Genomic DNA, 22,404 nt, shown 5'->3' with positions numbered 1-22,404 from the left:
CAGTCAGCCTGTGCCCGGTTCAATGCACTGCGAACGCTTCCTGTTTCTGACCAGGCGGAAGCAAAAGTTCATTTGGGTCATGTTGACATTGCCCAGAGCCCGGCCACAGCCCATGTCACTGGCAACAAGTAGTCGTACATTGGCTTCTTGCCATCAATTACAAGACAACTATCAGAAGAGCAAATGCACTTGCAAAGAGTTGTGGCATAATGTTAGCTAGAGCTTAATAGAGTTAAGTCTACTTTGATTTTAAAAAATGCAAGATAAAAATTTTAATTAAATCTAAATCTAGTTTTTCAAATATTTCATTAAGTACGTTGCATATTGGCAAGCATAGTTAGCATGCCGTTTGGTAGTGCTAGAAACAGACTTAGTTCACCTGCTGAGCAGCTTCAATTAAACAGTTTTTCAAATGGCAAAAGGGAAATTGCGCGCACTTACTGAGCAAAGTTCTTGCATAAAATTGAAGTCAGTTGCCACCTGACGTCGACGGGCAAAAAGTTTCATTTGAGGCGGCCGTGTTGTTTGGGTTGTGGCAAGCGAAATTATTCATTCGACGTTTAAGTGTCTGCTGCTGAGAGGTAAACGTAAAAGTTTTATGCACCGGCGCACACATAAGCCACAAAAGTAAAGAAAATTGAGGAAAGACATACTACGCTCTCTCACAACAACTGTCAAATGCAATCCCCAATAAAATGTAGGTGGCTCTTAGAGGCCAGGGCGGGGGCGCAGCACTTTCCACACATGACAAATTGCACGCATCTCACTTTCTTCGCTGCATACTTTAAGGCGAATCGCTTAAGCGTACGACACTCCACTCGACGCGATTGTGCATATGGAATTTTGATGGGCCCACGGAATCGATATTCGATGGAAAAGCTTTGCCGTGAAAAGTGATTTCCCGGTTTGGTTGCCCGCCTGCCAAAAAAAATCTGTTTACCCCGCAAACATCGTGTTCTCTTATCGTTCGCTATGATGCGACAAGGGACTGGCAGTGGGTGGAACAGCTTTTCAGTGCATGCCGGATATGTTCAACACTTCCGCAGATTTTATGTCTTCCTCAAGCTCGGAAAATAAGCACAAAATAATAATAAGTAGAGTAAAAAGACGAGCTCCTTAAAATCCAAGACACTAAATTGAAGCACGTGCTCAGCCAGAGGCTGTCGGCCACGAGCTGCTGTTTTATTTACCTTAGTGGCCCACGACCTTCTCCTGCCCTTTCGAGGGACCCACAATTTAGCTATGAATGCGATTTCTATGCAAATGTGAAAAGCGTATGTGCCCGACCAACACGTGTAGCCACACAAAATAAAATATAGACGAAATATCATTTATTTATGTACAATCGAATTCTATGAGCGCAACGGCAACGGCAAATGTAAAATAAAATTTAAATATTCCATTTTATTATAGTTTTTTTACCATAAAAATACATAAGTTTGACTTTGTATTGAACCAAAGATTTTGTATACAATAATTTATTTACTTAATTGGTTTTCGAGGACATTATGCCTTTATATAAATATATATAAACAAACAAAGAGGCAAACATAAACAAGTTAAATTTAAATACATATTGAATATGTGTTTAATGAAAGCAATTTAAAAGTTAAAAACGTAAGTATGAGTTTAAAAGAGTTTCAAGAGACTTAAGTATAAATGGTTTTGCAGTCTTGGTAAGATGATATGTGTAAACTGACTAAGACGAAGACGAAGACGAAGACGAAGACGAAGACGAAGACGAAGACGAAGACGAAGACGAAGACGAAGACGAAGACGAAGACGAAGACGAAGACGAAGACGAAGACGAAGACGAAGACGAAGACGAAGACGAAGACGAAGACGAAGACGAAGACGAAGACGAAGACGAAGACGAAGACGAAGACGAAGACGAAGACGAAGACGAAGACGAAGACGAAGACGAAGACGAAGACGAAGACGAAGACGAAGACGAAGACGAAGACGAAGACGAAGACGAAGACGAAGACGAAGACGAAGACGAAGACGAAGACGAAGACGAAGACGAAGACGAAGACGAAGACGAAGACGAAGACGAAGACGAAGACGAAGACGAAGACGAAGACGAAGACGAAGACGAAGACGAAGACGAAGACGAAGACGAAGACGAAGACGAAGACGAAGACGAAGACGAAGACGAAGACGAAGACGAAGACGAAGACGAAGACGAAGACGAAGACGAAGACGAAGACGAAGACGAAGACGAAGACGAAGACGAAGACGAAGACGAAGACGAAGACGAAGACGAAGACGAAGACGAAGACGAAGACGAAGACGAAGACGAAGACGAAGACGAAGACGAAGACGAAGACGAAGACGAAGACGAAGACGAAGACGAAGACGAAGACGAAGACGAAGACGAAGACGAAGACGAAGACGAAGACGAAGACGAAGACGAAGACGAAGACGAAGACGAAGACGAAGACGAAGACGAAGACGAAGACGAAGACGAAGACGAAGACGAAGACGAAGACGAAGACGAAGACGAAGACGAAGACGAAGACGAAGACGAAGACGAAGACGAAGACGAAGACGAAGACGAAGACGAAGAGGAGACGAAGACGAAGACGAAGACAGAAGACGAAGACGAAGGACGAAGACGAAGACGAAGACGAAGACGAAGACGAAGACGAAGACGAAGACGAAGACGAAGACGAAGACGAAGACGAAGACGAAGACGAAGACGAAGACGAAGACGAAGACGAAGACGAAGACGAAGACGAAGACGAAGACGAAGACGAAGACGAAGACGAAGACGAAGACGAAGACGAAGACGAAGACGAAGACGAAGACGAAGACGAAGACGAAGACGAAGACGAAGACGAAGACTAAGACGAAGACGAAGACGAAGACTAATACGAAGACTAAGACTAATACGAAGACTAATACTAATACTAATACTAATACTAATACTAATACTAATACTAATACTAATACTAATAGTAATACTAATACTAATATTTATACTAATACTAATACTAATAATAATACTAATACTAATACTAATGCTAATTAATGTAAATGTTCGGATGCGCTACAGACTAATTGATGCTAATTATAATAACAGATCAATTGTTAATGTAATCAGGCTTAACATATTACAGCTGTAATCACAAAAAACACCTGAAATTTATTGTCATACTGCATAAGCCCATATAGAATACAAAAGAATTAACTAACCCATGCATAACGGCAACAAAAGCAACAATTGCGACACCATCAGCGACGACAAAACCAAACAATTGTTGTCTAAATTCATTGTATCGGTTGTGTTTGGTTTGGCGCGAAAAATGGATCACTCGAGATAGGTGTGTGGCATGTGTGTGCATGTGCTGGTGTGTGTCTGGGTGTGTAAGGGCGGGTTTTGTATGGTGTATGTGTCAATGCTTGTGTATGAATATAAAAATTTACATGACGATTCTGGCGCATTGTCTGCAATGGCGGAAATATTGTTTGTTGTCGTTGTATAAGCGAGGTTGCTATGTGTGTGAGTGTGTGCATGTGTGTGGGTGTATATGAGTGTGTTAACTCAAGCAAACACACATACGCAAACAGCTGCCATTTGATTGTGCTTCATTTCACATTACTGTCAATGGGTGTTTGATGGGCGTGTCAGTTGATACAGTTTATTAATGCCAGTCGACTGAATGCTGACGACAACAAATTTTGAGACAGAGAGAGAGTGAGAGAGATAGTGACTGCATATTGATGATGCTGCCACACTAGTATTATATTCACACAAATCAAGTGCATGCCATTAATGTGCATGTCTTTATTGCAAAAGAAAGACTAAAATCGAGTTCCGTTTGCTACTTCCCTGAGTGAGTGCTGAGCAACTGATGCTTTCTTTTCAACTATAATTTCATGTGCAATTGGAACTAATAAAAACACTTTTTGGCAAGTATTAATACTCTTCGGAGCGGCTGCAGCTCTTGGTAATGCCTCCGCCAATCTCCATTAAATTCATGAGAAGAAATTTAAAAATTCTATGTAAAGTGAGTGAGATTACGAGATTTATAACTCATGAGTTAATTGTGCTGATTTTGATTTATTAAGCATTTCAGTGGAAACAGTTGGCAGCTAAGTGGCGAAGAGGCGATGACTATAGTCAATAATTGGGGGACTTTGCCACACGCTCTGCACTGTGTCGATGGCCACTTGATTGCGCCAGTCGCCGATGCCTTTGAATAGGTTCAGAAACATGCTGGTGAAGAGCGTCACATCTTCCGGATTAACTGAAGCCGTATTCTGCTTTGGCGGTATCAACGGCAACTTGATCGCTGTGGCATTGAGAGGCAGCGCCTTAACAGTCTGTTGGATGGAAAGAAAAAAAGTTTAATCCAGCAGCAGATGCAAGTCGCATGCCACTTACAGCTGCATTTAAGAGTGGCAGTAGCATTAATAACAACAGAATTGGCAGCATTTTTCTTGTCCTGGTGGTTCGTCTTTCTACGCTTGAAGTGAACTGAAGTGCCCAGTGGAGTGAAGCTTGATTTTAAGAGCAGTTTTTTTTTTAGTTAGTTGACCCCGAGGCCTTAATTAATTGCCAAGTTTGTAGCTCGTTTGACATGCTAGACTCTCTATTTGCTATTTGCCCAAGTCAAGCAGTTGGCAACATTTGTGTCAAGAGTTCGAGATAATTGAATATTCTCCTCAGCGAAATTACTGGGCAAATATTTAAACTCAGCGAAACGAAATGAGTCAGGTACAGATAACACTGAGTAGATATTAATCAATGCTGGACTGACGCTTGACCTTAAGCTACTCAATGCGAATGCACAGTAGTACAAGGTCTCATTGAACTGTTGTGAATTGCTACAACAACTGATATTGCATATATTGCATAAATTTCATTTGAATTCTACTTTTATTATTAAAATTCTGATAAGAGTAGAGCAAAACAAAATGTTTTTTCCCAAAAATGTTGTGAACTTTTACGAGCAAAATATAATTATCTGGAACCTGACTTTCAATTGTTGGAAATTTTTCTATATATATTTAGCATTTAGCACGCATTAACTTGTATTCCTAATGAGGCGGGTAATTTGATAAATGTGCTATGCATTTCATTAAAGTTTATATGAGGGCTTCGACTCATTTCAAGTTGCATTTACACACTTACCAATTACATTACATAACATGAAACTAGAAACTTTATACATAATATATACATATATATTTGCCAGCGTGACTCTTATGCTCATTTAGTAATATATATTATATTTTGTATATATATTTTATATATTTTATTTATAAATTTAAATTTATTCTTAACTTATAGTACAGTGCATTAACCACAAGGCTCTGTGTAGTTTAATCAGCAAGTTGGCAATTTGTAAACAATTTTCTTAATACTTTATTAAAATGAACCAATTAAATGAATTTAAAATTTCTGAATTATCAGCATCAAGAGCAAATATAATATATTCCCTTGGCTTTCATATACACTTGAGCATTTTTTGTGTCTTATTTTCTTGGCACTTCTTTAGATTAAAATCTTTTCATGCATATGAACAGTAAATGTTGTTCTTATACCTGGCAAAGTGGCAGAGAAGCAGATATATTTATTTTAAATTAAATCAGATATTTTTCTACATGCCATGCCCTATAATTGGGACAATAGTAAATAAATAAATAAATAATTCGATTAAATCTGAAGTCTCTCGAAAAAAGACAGATATACTCTTTAGAGCTGATGATTCAAAAAAAGCAATGATTTTAAAATATGTGTTTATTTTCTATACAGATCAAACACATAATTTCATGCCATACAAGTCAATAAATATTCATTTGGTGTATTGGATCGCTCCCTTATGTAACGCACTGATGGAGGTAGGTGTGACAGCGTTTTCTGCAGCATTGGCTGCTTTCTGTGCACTGAAAGTATTGTTATATATGTATATATATATAAGCAAATGAGGGGAAAGTAAGATAGTAAGTCGAAAATCCACTTACGGGTTGGCCGACAGGTAAACAGCTGGCAGTAAGACCAATGATTGGAGGATTGGATGAATCATGTACATTGCCCGCTTTCTCTGTTGATTGGATGCTGTTTCCAATGACATTATCAACATTTTTCAGCGTAACAATCTCAATTTCTTGTCTCTGTGGATTATATACAGGGTTCCAGAAGTCAAGAAAATAGCTAAGATCCGCTCCACTGTCTTTGTTGTCGTACAATGTCTGTGGTACCCTGGGCGCACACTTGTAGGTATATGTCATGCACTTGCCAGAGCAACATTGCCTATGCATTTGACACTAAAATAAACAGATAGAAATATGTTTGTATCAATATTAGTGCTAAGCACTGTATGTTCTATGTACTCACATATTGTCCATTCTTGGCGCAACTGGAAAAACCCAAATCTGGCCGCGCCTGCACATAGCTCGCAGCACAAATGCAGAGCAAACCCAATAACAACAACAGCTGAGCGCAGTGGTAAGTTGACATTATCACGTTAAGAGAGTGAAACGCTGACTGAGCTGTGCGGCTTGTGCAACTCAATGCTATATACAGTCGTCTAGAGCTGCCTATAGCCTGAAATCGATCGTGCACAAAGCAACGAACCGAACGAGCGCTGTGCCGAGTCGATCGTTAAAGAAATTATTTTAATACACTGTCAAAAAAACCTACTGTAAAACAAAAATAAGTTCATTAATCAGTTATTGAAATATGATTAGTAAAATGAAATGCTATATTTAAAAAAATAGCAACAGCTGCTTTAGCTACAACTGAGCATAGAGGTGTCTGAGCATCTGAGAGTGTGCATGAAAGAGAGCTTAAGGAGAAACAGGATTGTGCACTGACCTGTCTCAAATATAAGTGAGAGAACATAATTTCGTCTACGGGCGTATAAGAGGCCATCGAGAGCGCAACACTCGCTACGCTCTTATACGATGATCATCAATCAGGTCTTATCTTATCTGTGTAGGCTTTAAATGCGTTTAATTCAGAAACGACAAACGATCAGTCGAGTGTCGGTAGCCAACGTGTACGTTCACATAATCACACATTGCCGTAATGTGCACGCCGTGTTTTATAATTTTGCTGCTTACATCGGCGCTGGGGTTGTCGCAGGGAGCTGAGATAGTTGCCTCGGAATCGCCTCACCTGTTGACCGCACGCTCGCTGCGACTGCCCAACGATACGTATCCCTTGAGCTATCAGCTGCACATTAGCACCAATATACATCTCGGAGAATGGCGCTTTGCCGGAAATGCCACCATAGACATTGAGATTAGGCGTTCGACGAACGAGATTGTGGTCCACGCCAAGAACTTGAGCGATATTCAGATAACGCTGCGACTGCTAGACAGCTCCAGGCCAGAGGAGCTGGGTGAACTTGTGGATGATGTTACGCACACGTACGATCCGTATGCCACATTCCTTATCATTCATCCGCGCGTTGACTATCAGGCCTTCGAAGCCGGACAGCGATATCGACTGCACATCTCCTACACGGGTCTGATGAGCACACGCCCCAAAGGCCTCTACTGGATGTCCTACGAGGAGCCGCTTAACAATCGCACTGTGTGAGTTAGCCCTGTCTGCTTCCATTTGTTGCAGTTCCGGTTCGATTAGCTAAGTTCGGACTTAGTAAATTCATTACACGCATATATATATTTTATATATTATAAAAAGTTCTATAACTACGCGCGCGTGCTCTGCTATTATATAATCAAAACACTTAATTCAAATGATAATAATGTAGGCATAATCAAGTCCAGTTAACTTTTGCTTTTGTTCTCGCTTTAATTAGCTCTCACTTTTTATGCCGCGTTACCAACAAACTGCTAAAAGCCTTATCAAAAGCTGCAGCAATGTAAACAGAAGCGGCGATCTCAGACAATAAAAGATAAACTTTGGTTTGTATACCTCTTAATAATAGAGATATAAATATCAAATTTTGGAATTTGGTTATAGACTTTGGTAAACTTGTATAAATTGCAAAGTCTTTTATTTTCCCGTCACTGTATATCAGTTAATTAAGTCACTTAATGAAAACATGTTCACGGGGCAGCTGTGTCTAGTCAAACGCTCTTATCTAAAGCACACTCACTTGTTGATATTACGTCCAGCATGGCCTTATCAATGTTAGTGTACTCATATTCGCTATGCTTGTCATTCATGTTGCATGTAAACAAAAATATACAAGCAGAGTAACAGTATGGCTGGCTTAATGGTTTCTTCATAAAGAGGCATGACTGTGACTGCTGTCTTATCGACGACGCCAGCCGAACGGCAGCGCCGATAAAGAGTTCACAAAAAAAAGTATATAAAAATAAATAAAAATATATATATTATATATTAGCGTATTATTTATTATATTTATTGCTCTTTTCATGAATCGTCATGGAAACAAGGCGTTGCGTTTGTTTTGATTTGATTTTTTATAAAGTGAGGAAATTTTTTATGAAAAGATTCCCTAAAGTGCTTTAGATCACAGCTCTGGGAATTACCCAATACAATTTTGCCAAGATTTTGTTATTGTTTTATTATTGATTTGTCTCTCCAATAGAACAATTAAAAAAGTTTAAACACATTGCATTGTACGTACTGTACGACTTAAGGGGGAGGATAGCTAAAGAGGGAGAGCAGTTAGTAGACTCTAACATAACGATGTGGAAGGTCCAGTGGGTGATATTTGCTTATCCAGGAGATTGTGTGTGTCTAGTCATTCTATGTGGGCTTGGAAATCTCTTGATGAGCCCTTGAGACGAGTTCGAAGTCACACGTGGATTTCCTTGTTTGAGTGAAGTACATAATATGACAGTTGAAATGGCTGGCAGAACGCATGGGTTTTATTATGACTTTTAGAAACTTGTTCATGGTTTTATGGCATAGCTAAAGTCAAAAGTTAATTATTTGTTTACAGTTATGTGGCAGCCACACAATCGGAGCCGACATTTGCGCGGCTAATCATGCCCTGCTACGATGAGCCAGCCTTCAAGTCAAACTATAGCATTCGACTGACGCACAGCAGCAGCCTGATGGCCATTTCCAATATGCCAGTGAAGGAGCTGGTAAATCATGGGTAAGTCGTGCTCTAACCTATTCTGTTACTTAGTTATAATGCGATTTTATTGAGTGCAGCGAGCTGACCACAACCACTTTCCAGACTACACCGCCCATGTCTACGTATTTGGTGGCCTTTGTCATATCCAATTTTGACCACATCTCGGAGACATATCGAGGTGTTACACAGTCCATCTATTCGTCGCCTACCAGCAAGGACAAGGGACGCACCGCGCTGAAGAATGTCGTGTTGACCGTGGCAGCTCTTGAGGATTACTTTGGGTTTAGCTACATGCTGCCCAAGTTGGATCACGTAGCATTGAAAAAGAATCAGGGTGCTGCCATGGAGAATTGGGGCCTAATCACCTTCAGGGACGACAGCCTACTGTCGCAGGATGTAACAGACAAGCATAAGATGTTGAAGTATAAGGTAATGCAGAATCACGAGATATCGCATCAATGGTTCGGTAATCTGGTATCGCCCGAATGGTGGTCATACGTCTGGATGAACGAGGGCTTTGCCACCTACTTTTCATACGTCATAACCGATTTGGTAAGAGACTGAAAGAAATACGAATTACGAAAAGTGTATAAACTTGGGCTTATATTTCGCAGCTTCACCCCGAGGACAATGTGATGGAAATATTCAACAGGGATGAAGCGGAGCACGCCTATAGCTACAGCAGCTTTTTTGATGTACGTCCGATGACTCATTACGTGGAGACCGAGAGTGACATTATGAAAGTGTTCGATATTATAAGCTATAAGCGTGCCGCCTGCGTCATCAAGATGTTTCATCACGCTTTCCATCAGAAGACCTTTGTGCAGGGCATTAATCGTTATCTGAAGAAATTGTAAGTCCCGGATGGGGAGTCACTGAACTGATCAATTGCAATTGATGTGCCATAAGTTTAACGCTCTTCCAGCCAATACAGCGTTGTCAGTGAGCTGGATCTGTTCGATGCAGTTCAAGAGTCGGTCTTGGACGACGCTCGATTCCAGCATCAAACTTGGAAGCATATAGTCCGCGACATCATGCTATCCTGGACGCATAGCGAATGGCTGCCAATTGTCTCGGTCATACGCAATTATGAAAATAACACGATCACCCTGAGACAGCGTTCAATACACTCCAAGACCGAACACTGGTGGATCCCATTGAACTTTGCCACCGCCCAATCGCCCAGCTTTGTGCATACGCACGCCGAATACTTCATGCCACCTGTTGTGGAGCACACGTTGACTTTGGAGGAGCTGCAACTGCAGTTGGGTGGACGCGACTGGTTGATAGTTAACAAACAGCAGACGGGCTTCTATCATGTGCTCTACGATACGGACAATCTGCATGCCATTGCACGCCAGCTGCAGCTCAATCATTCGGTTATACACGCCATGAACCGGGCAGCGCTCTTCCAGGATCTGGCGCCACTGATCGAACGGAACGAATTCGAATCGGTTGATGCACTGTTCGAGCTGTTCAAGTATTTGGAATTCGAGGATGATCTGACGCCCTGGAGTCAGGTGGCCAATACCATAGAGTTTTTCGACAACAATCTCTATGGCACAACAGCCTATTCGCTGTTCAAGCAGTTCGTGCGTCGGCTAGTTGCGCCCACATTTCTACGTCTCTTTCACAAAGATAAGGCAGAGGTGGTCACCATGGATATACTGGTGCGTACGGATATTTTGAGCATGGCCTGCCGTGTGGATATGCCGGAGTGCCTCGACTATACGCATCGGCTGGTGCTCGAGTACGTCTTCAAGGACATCAACTTTGAGAGCGATTATCCAGACTACTATGCCATACACGATGCCATCTTGTGCATGGGCGTGCGGCACTTGAGCGATCAGGAGTTTGAAAAGTTAATCGATTTACTGATTGTCACCGACCAAAATACCGCAATGCACGACGACTTGATCTACTCGCTGCGCTGCACTCGAAATCATCGGCGCATGCATCACTATCTGAATGTATTGGTGGGCGAGAACTTCACGTACAATTTGCTGAATGAAAGAGAGTCCATGTTTTATCTAGTCTACGTGTTCAAGTCGAATGTGGCGGCACGATCGAGTATTTGGCATTTCATTGATCAGAACTATAAGCAGCTCGCCCGCTCGCCCCACTTTGTGGTGCTCTTTAACGATATTGCCGAATTTGTGCCAGAGCGTCAAAGGGCCTATGTAAGTACATAACAAACTAATTCCATACAGCTTATTAATAACAGTTCTTTTACCTTTCAGTTTGCCACGTTACATCAAAACATTGATATGTATCTGCGAGCTGAGCACCTGAATTCGAAAGAGCCTTTGATACCTGTCGACTCGCGGCGAGTGGGCAAAAAGATGCGGAACAGCGAAGAGTTTCTGGATAAATTCGAGCACCAAATACACAACTGGCTGCTCAAGGAACTCTCTCCAGCTGACAGCGATGCCGCCTATGCGGCATCCTTCAGCGTGGGCAATGGCTCTACTCGACCCACAAGTCTATTGAGTGCGGCCAGCGACATCGTTCGCAGCGCGATAGGCGTGTAGCTGAAACCTTGTATTAAGCATAACATTTAAGTCGAAAGTTAACTAAAATAAATGTACCTAAGTAGAACAATAATTAAATTGGAAATTCGTATGAGCAAATTAGCACTGATAGGCATTTATATGACAACTAATCGAAAGACTCGAGGCCTTGATATTTTTTTGAATTTTTTATTTACATTTTCTAAGGCCTCCTGTTTTTCTGCTGTTCTCTCTCTCTCTCTTTCTGTTTTTCTTTTTCCTTTTTTTATTACTCTATTTTTTTTATTTTTTTGAGAATTAAATAATTCACTTTCTCCGTCATATTTTTCTCTCTCTCTCACTATCTTACTTTTCTCTCTCTCAATACTTTATCTTTATGCCTTTATCTGTCTCTTAGTTCTCACTCCATCTCTGTCTCTCGCTCTCTCTTTTTTAAGTCGAATGACTTAACTCTTAATCTATTTCTTTCTCTCATGTCTGCCTCTCTCTTGCTTTCCGTTTATTATGTTGTTTTCCCCATGTCCCATTCGCTATATTTCTTTCTGTTATTCTTTCTCTCTGTGTGATTCTCTTTCTTTTTTTTCTTTCTTTTCTATCTTTCTCGCTTCTGTACATCTTCGTTGTCTTCTCTCTCTTTCTCTCTCTTTCGCTCTCTTTCTCTCTCTTTCTCTCTCTTTCGCTCTCTTTCTCTCTCTTTCTCTCTCTTTCTCTCTCTTTCGCTCTCTTTTGTCTCTCTTTCTCTCTCTTTCTCTCTCATTCTCTTTCTCTTTCTCTCTCTTTCTCTCTCATTCTCTTTCTCTTTCTCTCTCTCTCTCTCTCTTTCACTCTCTCTCTTTCTCTCTTTCTATCTCTCTCTCTCTCTCTCTCTCTCTCTCTCTCTCTCTCTCTCTCTCTCTCTCTCTCTCTCTCTCTCTCTCTTTCTCTCTTTCTCTCTCTCTCTCTCTCTCTCTCTCTCTCTCTCTCTCTCTGTCTCTCTCTATCTATATCTGTCTCTCTCTATCTATATCTGTCTCTCTCTCAATCTCTTTCTCTCTCTGTTGCACTATATCTTTCTCGCTGTGGCTTCTTAAGGTTTATCTATCTATTCTTCATACATTTTCAATCAATCTACTTAGATCTGACTGAACTACTCATCATTTACCTTACTCTCTCCCTCTCTTTCCATTAGTCTCTATCTTTCTGAGTACCTATCGGTATTCATTAATTACTTAGATCGCATTTTTTCAGATTAAATAATTAGCTCTTTTCGGAAGAAGCTTTGAGCATGAGCTGGGTAATAATACGATAATGAAGCGAAACAAAATTGATTAAGCAACTAAAAGTTAAAAGTCATTCAGCTTTATTGTTTTTATATGTATTAAGTGGAAGGTAATGTTCTTAAGTACTAAGTGCATATAGTTATTCCATAAACGGTTTTTAATGTTTGGACAGGAGGTATATTATAAAACATTTATAGACCTTGTCTAGAGATAAGCTGCTAGTTACTCATACATATACAAGCCGTGTGAATTGGCATAACTATTTTGGTAATAAACCAATCCCGTGTTGCGTTTATCAAAGCATTATCTTATATTGGCGATAGGTAGAGTGGATTAGATATGGCGATTGCTATAAATATCACATTATTCCGCACTCAATGCTTCATATACATCTAAAAAAGCGCGGACCGCTTAACATGGCGCGCCGCTTAGTAAATTCATGGCCGCTGCTCCTGCTGCTGGTGGCAGCAAGCCAACAGGCGAGCCTCATACCGCCGCCTGTTGATGATGTGGCACAGCTGGAGACGAAAGGAGATCAAAGCTTAGCTGGATACATCGAGTCGCGAGTGGATGACAATAGCCAGACTAACTATCGACTGCCGAACAATACAGTGCCCATCTCCTACAATGTGGAGCTGTGGACGGAAGTGCACAATGGCACAAGGGAGTTCCGCGGCGTTGCGAAGATCGATATTCAGGTTGTAGAGGATACCAAGACGATCACACTGCATTACCGGGAGATTGACGAATTTGGATCCACAATTCAAAGCAAGGATATTGCATCGAGTCAGCCAATACCAGTGGTATCCACCCTTGCATCGCGCGAGTTTCTGGTCCTTACGCACACAGATACCCTTAAGGCAGGCACCAACTGGACGGTAGTCATCACCTACACTAGCAAGTTGCGTAGTGATATGGGTGGCTTCTATATGTCCAGCTATGAAGATGATGACGGCACTGTGCAGTAAGTGCATACAGATTGTATATAGCTCAGTAGAGTTTTTATATTGATGGCTTACTCTGCAGCTACCTGGCCACCACACAGTTCGAGAGCACAAATGCTCGTCATGCCTTCCCCTGCTATGATGAGCCAGCCAAGCGAGCGAATTTCACGATTACCATACACCACGATCCCAGCTACACAGCCATCAGCAATATGCCAGTGGATGACATCGCATCTAGGTGAGTGCTATAGAGAGTGACTAGACGATAACATTATCGATTGCATGCCTAATAAATATCGATTTTATGATAGCGCCGGCACAACGGTATTTCAAACAACGCCTAAGATGTCCACCTATTTGATAGCTTTTATTGTGTCGGACTTTGAGTCCACAGGCGGCGAGCTGAATAATTTGCCTCAGCGCGTTTTTTCACGCAAGGGCAAGCAGAACGAACAGGAGTGGGCCCTGTGGTCTGGCCTGGTAGTCGAGTCCAGTTTAGCGAAATACTTAGGTGTTCCATTTGCATTGCCCAAGCTGGATCAGGCGGGCATACCTGACTTTTCAGCTGGAGCGATGGAGAATTGGGGCCTGGCCACCTATCGGGAGCAGTACATGTGGTGGACCAAGGAGCAGTCTACCGTTAATCTCAAAACTAGCATTAGCAATATAATTGGACACGAATATGCGCACATGTGGTTCGGCGATTTGGTATCGATTAAATGGTGGACCTACCTGTGGCTTAAAGAGGGATTCGCTACACTCTTTTCATATGAATCGAATGATATTGCGTTCCCTGAGTGGGATACCTATCAGATATTCCATGTGAGCGACTATTACAGCGCCTTGATTAACGATGCCTTCTTAACGACGCCCATGTCGCATTACGTACAAACGCCCTCGGAGATATCGAATCGATATGGTACCATCTCCTATGCCAAGCCTGCTTGCGTGTTGTATATGTTTAAGAATGCGTTTACGGATGCCGTGTTCCGACGAGGATTAAACCTATATCTATCAAAACAGTGAGTCTTTTAACAAAATATATTCGAAAAAATATATATCTAGCATCTTCTCTTCGCAGTCAATACAACTCTACGGATGAATGGGATTTGTTCGCCTCGCTGCAGAACGCAGCCGATGAGTTGACCTTCCCGTTGCCCTACGGCGTTGCCGATATCTTCTCCAGCTGGTCCACGCAGGTGGGTTTCCCCTTGTTGACCGTTCAGCGAAACTATGATGCTGGCACCTTTACCGTCAAGCAACAACGGTATTTGAACGACAAGGATAAAGCAAATGAGGATACTTGGTATGTGCCTATCAACTTTGCAACTGCCTCGAGTCCCGATTATCGCCAAACTAAGGCCTCGCACTATGTGGCCAAAGTCAAGGAGCAGACAATAAGCGATGTTAAAATTGGGAAGGAGGATTGGTTGCTTCTAAACAAACAATCCAGTGGCTTCTACCGCATATTGTATGATGAGCAAAACTATCGGCTAATTGCACAGGGTCTAAGGGATGAGCCCTATGCCTTCCATACGCGTAATCGCGCTCAGCTTATACACGATGCGTATCGCTTCGTGGACACGGGTCGTCTCAGTCAGAGTATACTGTTGGACCTGATGTCGTATTTGCGCAATGAGTATCAATATGCGCCCTGGTATACAGCTAGCAGTATTTTTAATATTTACGATACATATCTGCGTGGCGATGCGAATTACGTGCACTTCCGTCAGTTTGTGATCGAGCTGGTCGAGGATATCTTCAGCAAGCTGGGCGTCAATGAAATACCCGGCGAGCACTATTTGAACAACTATCTGCGCGTGATTGTGCTGAACCTGGCTTGCCAGGTGGGCAGCGCTAAGTGCACACAGCAGGCACACAAGAAACTGCAGCAGTTCCTGGAGGACGGTGTGGTCATTGAGCCAACATTGAGAACTCAGGCCTTTTGCGCCGGATTGCGTCAGGCCGAAGACACAACCTTTGATTTAACATTTAACATGCTGCTGGCCTCCAAGAATGGCAACGATCGCGGCACCCTCATCTCTTCGTTGGGCTGTTCGCAGAACGCAAATCAACTAAAGAAATTCGTAGAGAGCTCCCTCGATAAGAACAACTCTCTAAGCTCTTATGAACGCACCATCCTGATAAATGCCGCCCACACACGAAGCGAGACTGGTATGACTGTTAGCTTAGACTTCCTCGATGCTAACTGGAAGGCATATGGCGACCTGAACGAAAGTCAGAAGCCATTGGACACTGCCCTGCGGAGCATAGCCAATTCAGTGGTCAACGAGTCTCAAAAGAATAGAGTAAGTCCAAATGTTCAATTGTTGTTTAGAAAAATTCTTAAATTCATTTTCCTCACAGCTCACTGCGCTGCTGGACAAAATCAAGACAAATGGCCCTGAGTATCTGGCCGACAACACTGAGGCCTCTGTGCAGGCCGCCATGAAAGGCAACTTTGATTGGTTAGACGTGCACCGCCAGCCGATAATGAATTGGATAGTTGCCTATCGCACTAACGGCAGCAGCTCCCTGTCCGCCTCCCTTTTAATCGTGCTGGCAACGTTGCTAACTCTGCTATATCATGAATTCCACTGAAATTAGATATCTTTAAAAGAAATCTACGTTATTCACCTTCGATAAGCAATTAAATGTATTTTAACAAGTTGTGAAATTTCCGATTTTCCAAGTAGTATTATTAACAGCAGTTGTATTCGAGCTGATTGTAGGAAATAAGATTTTATTGACCGTACTTGACTTTGGTCAATATTATCGCTACAAGCTACCAATAAAGAAATTATAGTTCTAGGTGAAACCTATATACAATTGTCCTAAATAAATCATCTCATGTTTCGGCCATAATAGCGATACTTCAAAATGTTTATGATACATTTAAGCCTTGAGTTCTTCGATTGATGGCTTCGAAAGGTCAGCTCAGCACTTATGTAACGTGGTTGGTTTTAGTTCTATAAATGCATTTAACGACTCCACAAAAGTCTCGACAGATTAACATCAGTCTATATTCTGATGAGTACAGCTATAACATTGACGAGTCACAATATTTTAGGATTAGTAAAGAACCTATTGAGATCACTATGAATTGGTGAACTTTTTTTCTAGTCAAGAATTTGGTGTTTCTAGGAATTAAAATCATTATCGACTAAAGAAACCAACTTTCCCGTATTACGTTTTCAATAGAATTACTAATTTACCACTGCTAATCTATATGACTTTATTTTAATCGAGATTACATTTATAGATAGGCGAAATTAGAGTCAAGTACTTATTTCGAGATAATTTGCAGTTATTTGTTTTCAGAGTTAACCTTTGATTAAATATATACCATATGATATAGCAAACTCATATTGACGACTCTGCTATCAGCAGAGGCCGCCTGTATCTTCATCTTTAACTGGCGTCCACTTGATGTTCTATCTAATTAGTTAACACTCTGCCCATTGCCCACCAACAAATAATCTTGCTGCCTTGCCGGCCGATTAGACTTATAAGTGGCAAATGAGCGAGCGCTGCTCAGTTGTTGTCGCACCGTAGACAACATGACTCGTGTTTTCATTCCGATCTTGGTCCTACTGCTGGTGTTGGCCACCACCCTCGCATCCGTTGTACGTCAGTTTCCGCCCTTTGAGCTGCAGCAGCAGTTCATCGCATATCCCAATCTGCGTTTACCTGTGCGGCCTGAAAAGGAGAGCTATCGGTTGCCCAATAACACGGAGCCGTTGGAATATAATATCGATCTAACCACGAATGTGCACAAAGGCGAAACAGAATTTCAAGGAACTGTGATCATTAGCCTAAAAGTTCTAGAACCTAGCACAGATATTGTGGTGCATGCACGGCAACTGGAGATATTGACGGTGACAATACGAAAGTCCAATGCTGCTGAGTCAACTGCAGTACCGCTAGACGTCGAAGAAGATAAAGACCGAGAGTTCTTGAAGCTATCCGCGCAGGATCTAACCTTTGAGCAGGATACCACCTGGCTGTTGACTATTAAGTACAAGGGCAACCTGCGCACGGACAATGGCGGCTTCTACCTGTCCTCGTACACTGATGAGACCGGTGCTACCAAATACTTGGCCACCACTCAGTTCGAGAGCACCGATGCCCGTCACGCTTTCCCTTGCTATGATGAGCCAGCGAAGCGAGCCAACTTTACGATTACCATACACCACGATCCCAGCTACAATGCCATCAGCAATATGCCAGTGGATGCGTCCAAAACGAGGTTTGTTTTATCAGCAAAAATGTGGAATGTCCTAAAGAGATCATTCCTGTCTTAAGAAATGTTGTTCCCTTTCCTATCTTCCCTGGTATTTCATATTAAACATACTTTAACTATGCTATTCTATGCTATTACAATTGACAACGCTAGCACTGGAACCACGGCTTTCCAGTCCACAGTAAAAATGTCTAGTTATCTGGTGGCCTTCATTGTATCGGAGTTTGTGTATTCGGAGGGTGAGCTTAACGATCTACCCCAGCGAGTCTTCTCGCGTAAGGGCACCGAGCATGAGCAGGAATGGGCTTTGACCACTGGCATGTTAGTCGAAAAACGTCTCTCCGGATATTTCGACGTACCTTTTACTCTACCCAAGCTGGATCAGGCGGCTATACCCGACTTTGCTGCTGGCGCCATGGAAAACTGGGGCCTAGCCACATATCGTGAGGAGTATCTGCTGTATAATGTCGAAAATTCTACAATAAATACACAGACGAACATTGCGACCATTGAGGCTCATGAGGATGCACATATGTGGTTCGGTGACCTGGTTGCCATTGAATGGTGGAGCTATCTCTGGCTTAAAGAAGGTTTTGCCACACTCTTCGAGATCTTGGCTGTGGATTTGGTGAGTGAATATTTTTGTCGTTAACCGAGTTTTTATGTAAACTTGGTTGATTTACTGACAGGCCTATCCGGAATGGGATATATTCCAATATTTCCATATTGACTCGTATCAAGGCGCCATGATCGCCGATGGCAATCCCTCAGTACGTCCGATGACCTATTACGTAGAGGACCCTTCGGACATTGAACTACTCTATGACTCAATTGCGTATGCCAAGGCAGGTTCTGTGTTGGACATGTGGCGTCATGCCCTGACCAACACCGTTTTCCAGCGGGGTCTGCACAACTATCTAGTGAAAAAGTAAGAATATCATCAGGGTTGATCATATATTGGAAGCTAATTGTCGTTATTAAAGGGCTTACTCCGCTGCGAATGAGACGGATCTGTTCGATGCCATTTCATTGGCCGCTCGCGAATTGAACTATCCAGTGCAAGCTCCCGTGGGAGATATGCTGACCAGTTGGACCCGCCAAGGTGGATTGCCGCTGCTGACTGTGGAGCGCAACTATAACGATGGCTCTTTCACTATCAAGCAGCAACAGTACACCACCAACAAGGACGTAGAGACAAGCAAATCCTGGTACGTGCCAGTGAATTACGCAGTGCAATCGAATCCTGATTTCCGTCAGACCGAGGCTACTCACTATCTGATCAAGGAGAAGGACTTGGGCATCATTGATGCCAAGCTGAAGAGCGATGAATGGTTGATACTAAACAAACAGTCTACGGGCTACTATCGCATCAATTACGATGCCCGCAACTGGCAGCTGATCAGTGAGGGCTTGGCCGATCGTCCGTACAAGATCCATCCGCGTAATCGGGCCCAGCTTATTGACGACGCGTACCGCTTCGCCACTAGCGGTCGCTTGGCACATGGTGTGCTTCTGCAGCTGCTCACTTACCTGCCACAGGAAAACCAATATGCACCATGGTCGACTGCCAACGTCGTGATCAGTCTTTTCAATCGGTATCTGAGCGGTGATGGATCCTACGACAATTTCAAATTCTATGTTGCTGCATTGGTCAGCGATCAATTCGACAAATTTGGCGTGAACGACATCAACGGAGAGCACCACTTGACCAAGTTCACCCGCAATGTGGTCATCAATATAGCCTGCCTGGCTGGCTTGAAAACCTGTCTGGATGAGACACATGCTAAGCTATTCGCTTTGGTCGAGCAAGGCACTCCAATTCAACCCAATCTACAGATGCCCGTCTACTGCAATGGTCTCAAGCAAGCCGACGACCAAGTCTTCGACTTTGTCTACGACAAACTAATGACTTCAACGAATCAGGCGGAGCGTCGTCTGCTCATCTCCGCACTGGGCTGTGCTCAGGATGAGAAGCAACTGCACAAGTATGTGTCCAGTAGCATTGATCTGACTAACCAGCTGCTCATTCAGGAGCGCTATACGCTGCTCAATCCCACCTACTCTCGTGGACCAGTGGGACTGAATGTGTGCATTGATTTCCTGCTCAACAATTGGGAGGCGTATGCCAAGCTGAGTTCTGGTACCGGTGGCATTAATCCATTGTACATTGACATTGTGCTCATGTCCACCTATGTGGTCAACGACAGTCAAAGGGCAAAGCTGCAGGAACTGATTGATGAGGTCAAAGACTCCTCATATGTGTCCTCAATACTACAGACCAGTGTGGATACTATCGTAGACGCTAACATGGCTTGGCTGGCGACCAATCGGGGGCCCATCATGTCGTGGGTAACGTCCTTCCGTAACGGCAGTCCCGCTTTGACAGCATCTGGGTTGGCCATAGCGCTTTGCCTTTTCGTTGCCAAATTGTTCTAGAATGTTTATAGTAAGAATTTCTTAGTTTAAGGTACGACTACCTCGATTGACGAATTTGTTTGTGTAAAATATTCCGAAATTATCATTTCCCAATAAAAACGTTCAAATGTTTCAGTTGGGCACTCCTGATGGCATAATGCTCACAAACGATGTCAACTACAAACAATTGAAAGATACCCTTTAGACCATTAATGAGCATTATGCAGCCAGTAGCGTCCGTGTTCAACGTTTTTACTTGTTATAAACAAGTAACTGATTAAAAATGGAAAATCTTGGTATTCTGGTTTTATTAAAATATATGTAAAAGACGGTGGCGTGGCAGACCCCTTATAGTGTATACATTCTTGATCAAGCCGAGTCCTATTCATCTGTCCGTCCGTCCCTCTATCCGTATATGTGATCACATCGATCTCAGCATTTATAGACGCTAGAGACTTCGAAATGTTTTTTGGAGGTCCGTCGATATCGCGTGCATATCAAGTTTGTTCTCATTTTGATGTTATCGATTTAAAAGCATAAGAGCTAGAGCCTCTAAATTATGTATTTGGTTGTTTATTAATTATATACTAATATATGTAAGAAAACAGATGAGAAATTAAATATTACATATATATATATATATACGTATATATAAATATAAATTTATATAGCATGATCAGTAGCTGTTTATATAGTTGCATATATTTGTCTGTTTTTATATAATATTAAATGAGTGAAAACGTTATAAATGTGCTCAACAGTGGAATGAATAAACACATTTGAGTCACATATATATGAAATATATATATGTAGCATAAATATTCCCGACCAGAATGACAAGTTGTGTGTTTGGGTATAAAAGGGCGAAGCAGCGGCTGTGGGCGATCAGTCAATTTCATGACCTGGACTAGATCAGTGCAAATTGTGATAAATTTAATTTTTTTTTGTTAAATTGTTAAAGATTAAATAATGTGTATTTCTTTAATAAATATTGTATTTGTTTAAATAAATTTATTTTATGTATATTTATTTTATTTATATTTAAATATATATTTACGTTTTTCTTGTTTTTGATCATTGTCAATTTGCTAAATAACTATTTAATATTTAATATAATTTTATTATAATACTGAAGTTCGTCGGAATGCTCATTAGCGATAATGATCATTAGGAAGAATGATAATGATTATTACTGCTAATTATCATTAACGATAATGATCATTAGCAATATGATTTTTTAATAATCGTCTTCGTAATACTTATTAATTTACCATTCAAATACCCATGCTGCCTTGTTCTCTTTAAAATTGTTAATTAGTAAATTTGCTATTATTTGATAAAGTATATAATTATTAACAGCACTTTATTTTATTTGTTTCCTTGTGATATAGTGAAGTTAGTTGCAAAGTTTGCTAAGAGCAGAGAATCTCCTCTCTCAATTTTAATTTGTATAACATTATTATTTTGCACACATATATTAAATATTTACAAAAACACTTACATAGATATTGATATTTTTAATATTTAAATATAAATATAAAGAGTATTTAAAAACAAGAATTTATGAATGAATTATATAAATAAGTATATTTAAAATGTAAATGTATATAATATATATATATATATTTAATATATTAAATAACAATAACAATAACATTGAAAAGTGTTTGCTAAATAATTTATTCATGTGCTAAAAAATTAATATATGTGACAATTTTCTTTTTTTTAATTTATTTCAAAAATAAAAAATGTGTAAGCATACAAAAAATAATATAAAGTCAGAAAAAAAGGAAATTTGAAACAATTAATTAATTAACTAATATATATATATATATATTAATTAATATATATATATACATTATAATAATAAAATAATAAATATTTATACCTTTATTTAATACCCTTTAAATTTTATTAATTTAATAAGCCTTTAAATTTATTTATTTATTTGGTAGAGTTGATGCGGGTAGTGTAGGCGATGTTGGTTCTAATCTTGGT

The 22,404-nt window shown here is 41.1% G+C and overlaps 3 protein-coding genes across 3 annotated transcripts; 2 read left to right on the top strand and 1 right to left on the bottom strand.

Annotated features, from left to right (window-relative positions):
• Positions 1–5,792: 5,792 nt before the first annotated feature.
• On the bottom strand, positions 5,793–6,486 carry LOC111605460. Its single transcript, XM_023323977.2, has 3 exons — positions 6,347–6,486; positions 5,974–6,276; positions 5,793–5,895 (listed from the first exon to the last, which is right to left on the bottom strand). The coding sequence occupies exons 1-3, from the start codon at positions 6,467–6,469 to the stop codon at positions 5,830–5,832; spliced, it is 492 nt and encodes a 163-aa protein (XP_023179745.2). The 5' UTR covers positions 6,470–6,486; the 3' UTR covers positions 5,793–5,829.
• A 489-nt stretch (positions 6,487–6,975) lies between these two features.
• On the top strand, positions 6,976–11,667 carry LOC111605456 (aminopeptidase N). Its single transcript, XM_023323975.2, has 6 exons — positions 6,976–7,551; positions 8,895–9,053; positions 9,113–9,587; positions 9,650–9,888; positions 9,961–11,215; positions 11,276–11,667. Exons 1-6 carry the CDS (start codon positions 7,040–7,042, stop codon positions 11,564–11,566), a joined length of 2,931 nt encoding a protein of 976 aa, XP_023179743.2. The 5' UTR covers positions 6,976–7,039; the 3' UTR covers positions 11,567–11,667.
• A 1,513-nt stretch (positions 11,668–13,180) lies between these two features.
• On the top strand, positions 13,181–20,697 carry LOC111605455. The gene is made up of 9 exons (XM_030224788.1): positions 13,181–13,768; positions 13,831–13,986; positions 14,060–14,770; positions 14,830–16,057; positions 16,116–16,347; positions 17,262–17,997; positions 18,145–18,619; positions 18,681–18,919; positions 18,975–20,697. The coding sequence occupies exons 1-9, from the start codon at positions 13,182–13,184 to the stop codon at positions 20,425–20,427; spliced, it is 5,817 nt and encodes a 1,938-aa protein (XP_030080648.1). The 5' UTR covers position 13,181; the 3' UTR covers positions 20,428–20,697.
• The last annotated feature ends 1,707 nt before the right edge of the window (positions 20,698–22,404 follow it).

Source organism: Drosophila hydei, unplaced genomic scaffold (assembly GCF_003285905.1).
Source record: "Drosophila hydei strain 15085-1641.00,03,60 unplaced genomic scaffold, DhydRS2 tig00008119-arrow-pilon, whole genome shotgun sequence".
In the NCBI taxonomy this organism is placed as follows: Eukaryota; Metazoa; Arthropoda; class Insecta; order Diptera; family Drosophilidae; genus Drosophila; species Drosophila hydei.
Note: the sequence above shows the minus strand (reverse complement) of the source record. Positions and strands in the feature narration are given on the sequence as shown.

Coding starts and splice junctions, on each gene's coding strand:
- LOC111605460 (XM_023323977.2), bottom strand. CDS start 6,469: ATGTCAACTTACCACTGCGCTCAGCTGTTGTTGTTATTGGGTTTGCTC. Junction 6,277..6,346: donor GCGCCAAGAATGGACAATAT/GTGAGTACATAG, acceptor TGTTTATTTTAG/TGTCAAATGCATAGGCAATG. Junction 5,896..5,973: donor GTTTACCTGTCGGCCAACCC/GTAAGTGGATTT, acceptor CAATACTTTCAG/TGCACAGAAAGCAGCCAATG.
- LOC111605456 (XM_023323975.2), top strand. CDS start 7,040: ATGTGCACGCCGTGTTTTATAATTTTGCTGCTTACATCGGCGCTGGGG. Junction 9,588..9,649: donor CATACGTCATAACCGATTTG/GTAAGAGACTGA, acceptor TATATTTCGCAG/CTTCACCCCGAGGACAATGT. Junction 11,216..11,275: donor CAGAGCGTCAAAGGGCCTAT/GTAAGTACATAA, acceptor TTTACCTTTCAG/TTTGCCACGTTACATCAAAA.
- LOC111605455 (XM_030224788.1), top strand. CDS start 13,182: ATGCTTCATATACATCTAAAAAAGCGCGGACCGCTTAACATGGCGCGC. Junction 13,769..13,830: donor GATGATGACGGCACTGTGCA/GTAAGTGCATAC, acceptor CTTACTCTGCAG/CTACCTGGCCACCACACAGT. Junction 16,348..17,261: donor GCTATATCATGAATTCCACT/GAAATTAGATAT, acceptor TAGACTTATAAG/TGGCAAATGAGCGAGCGCTG.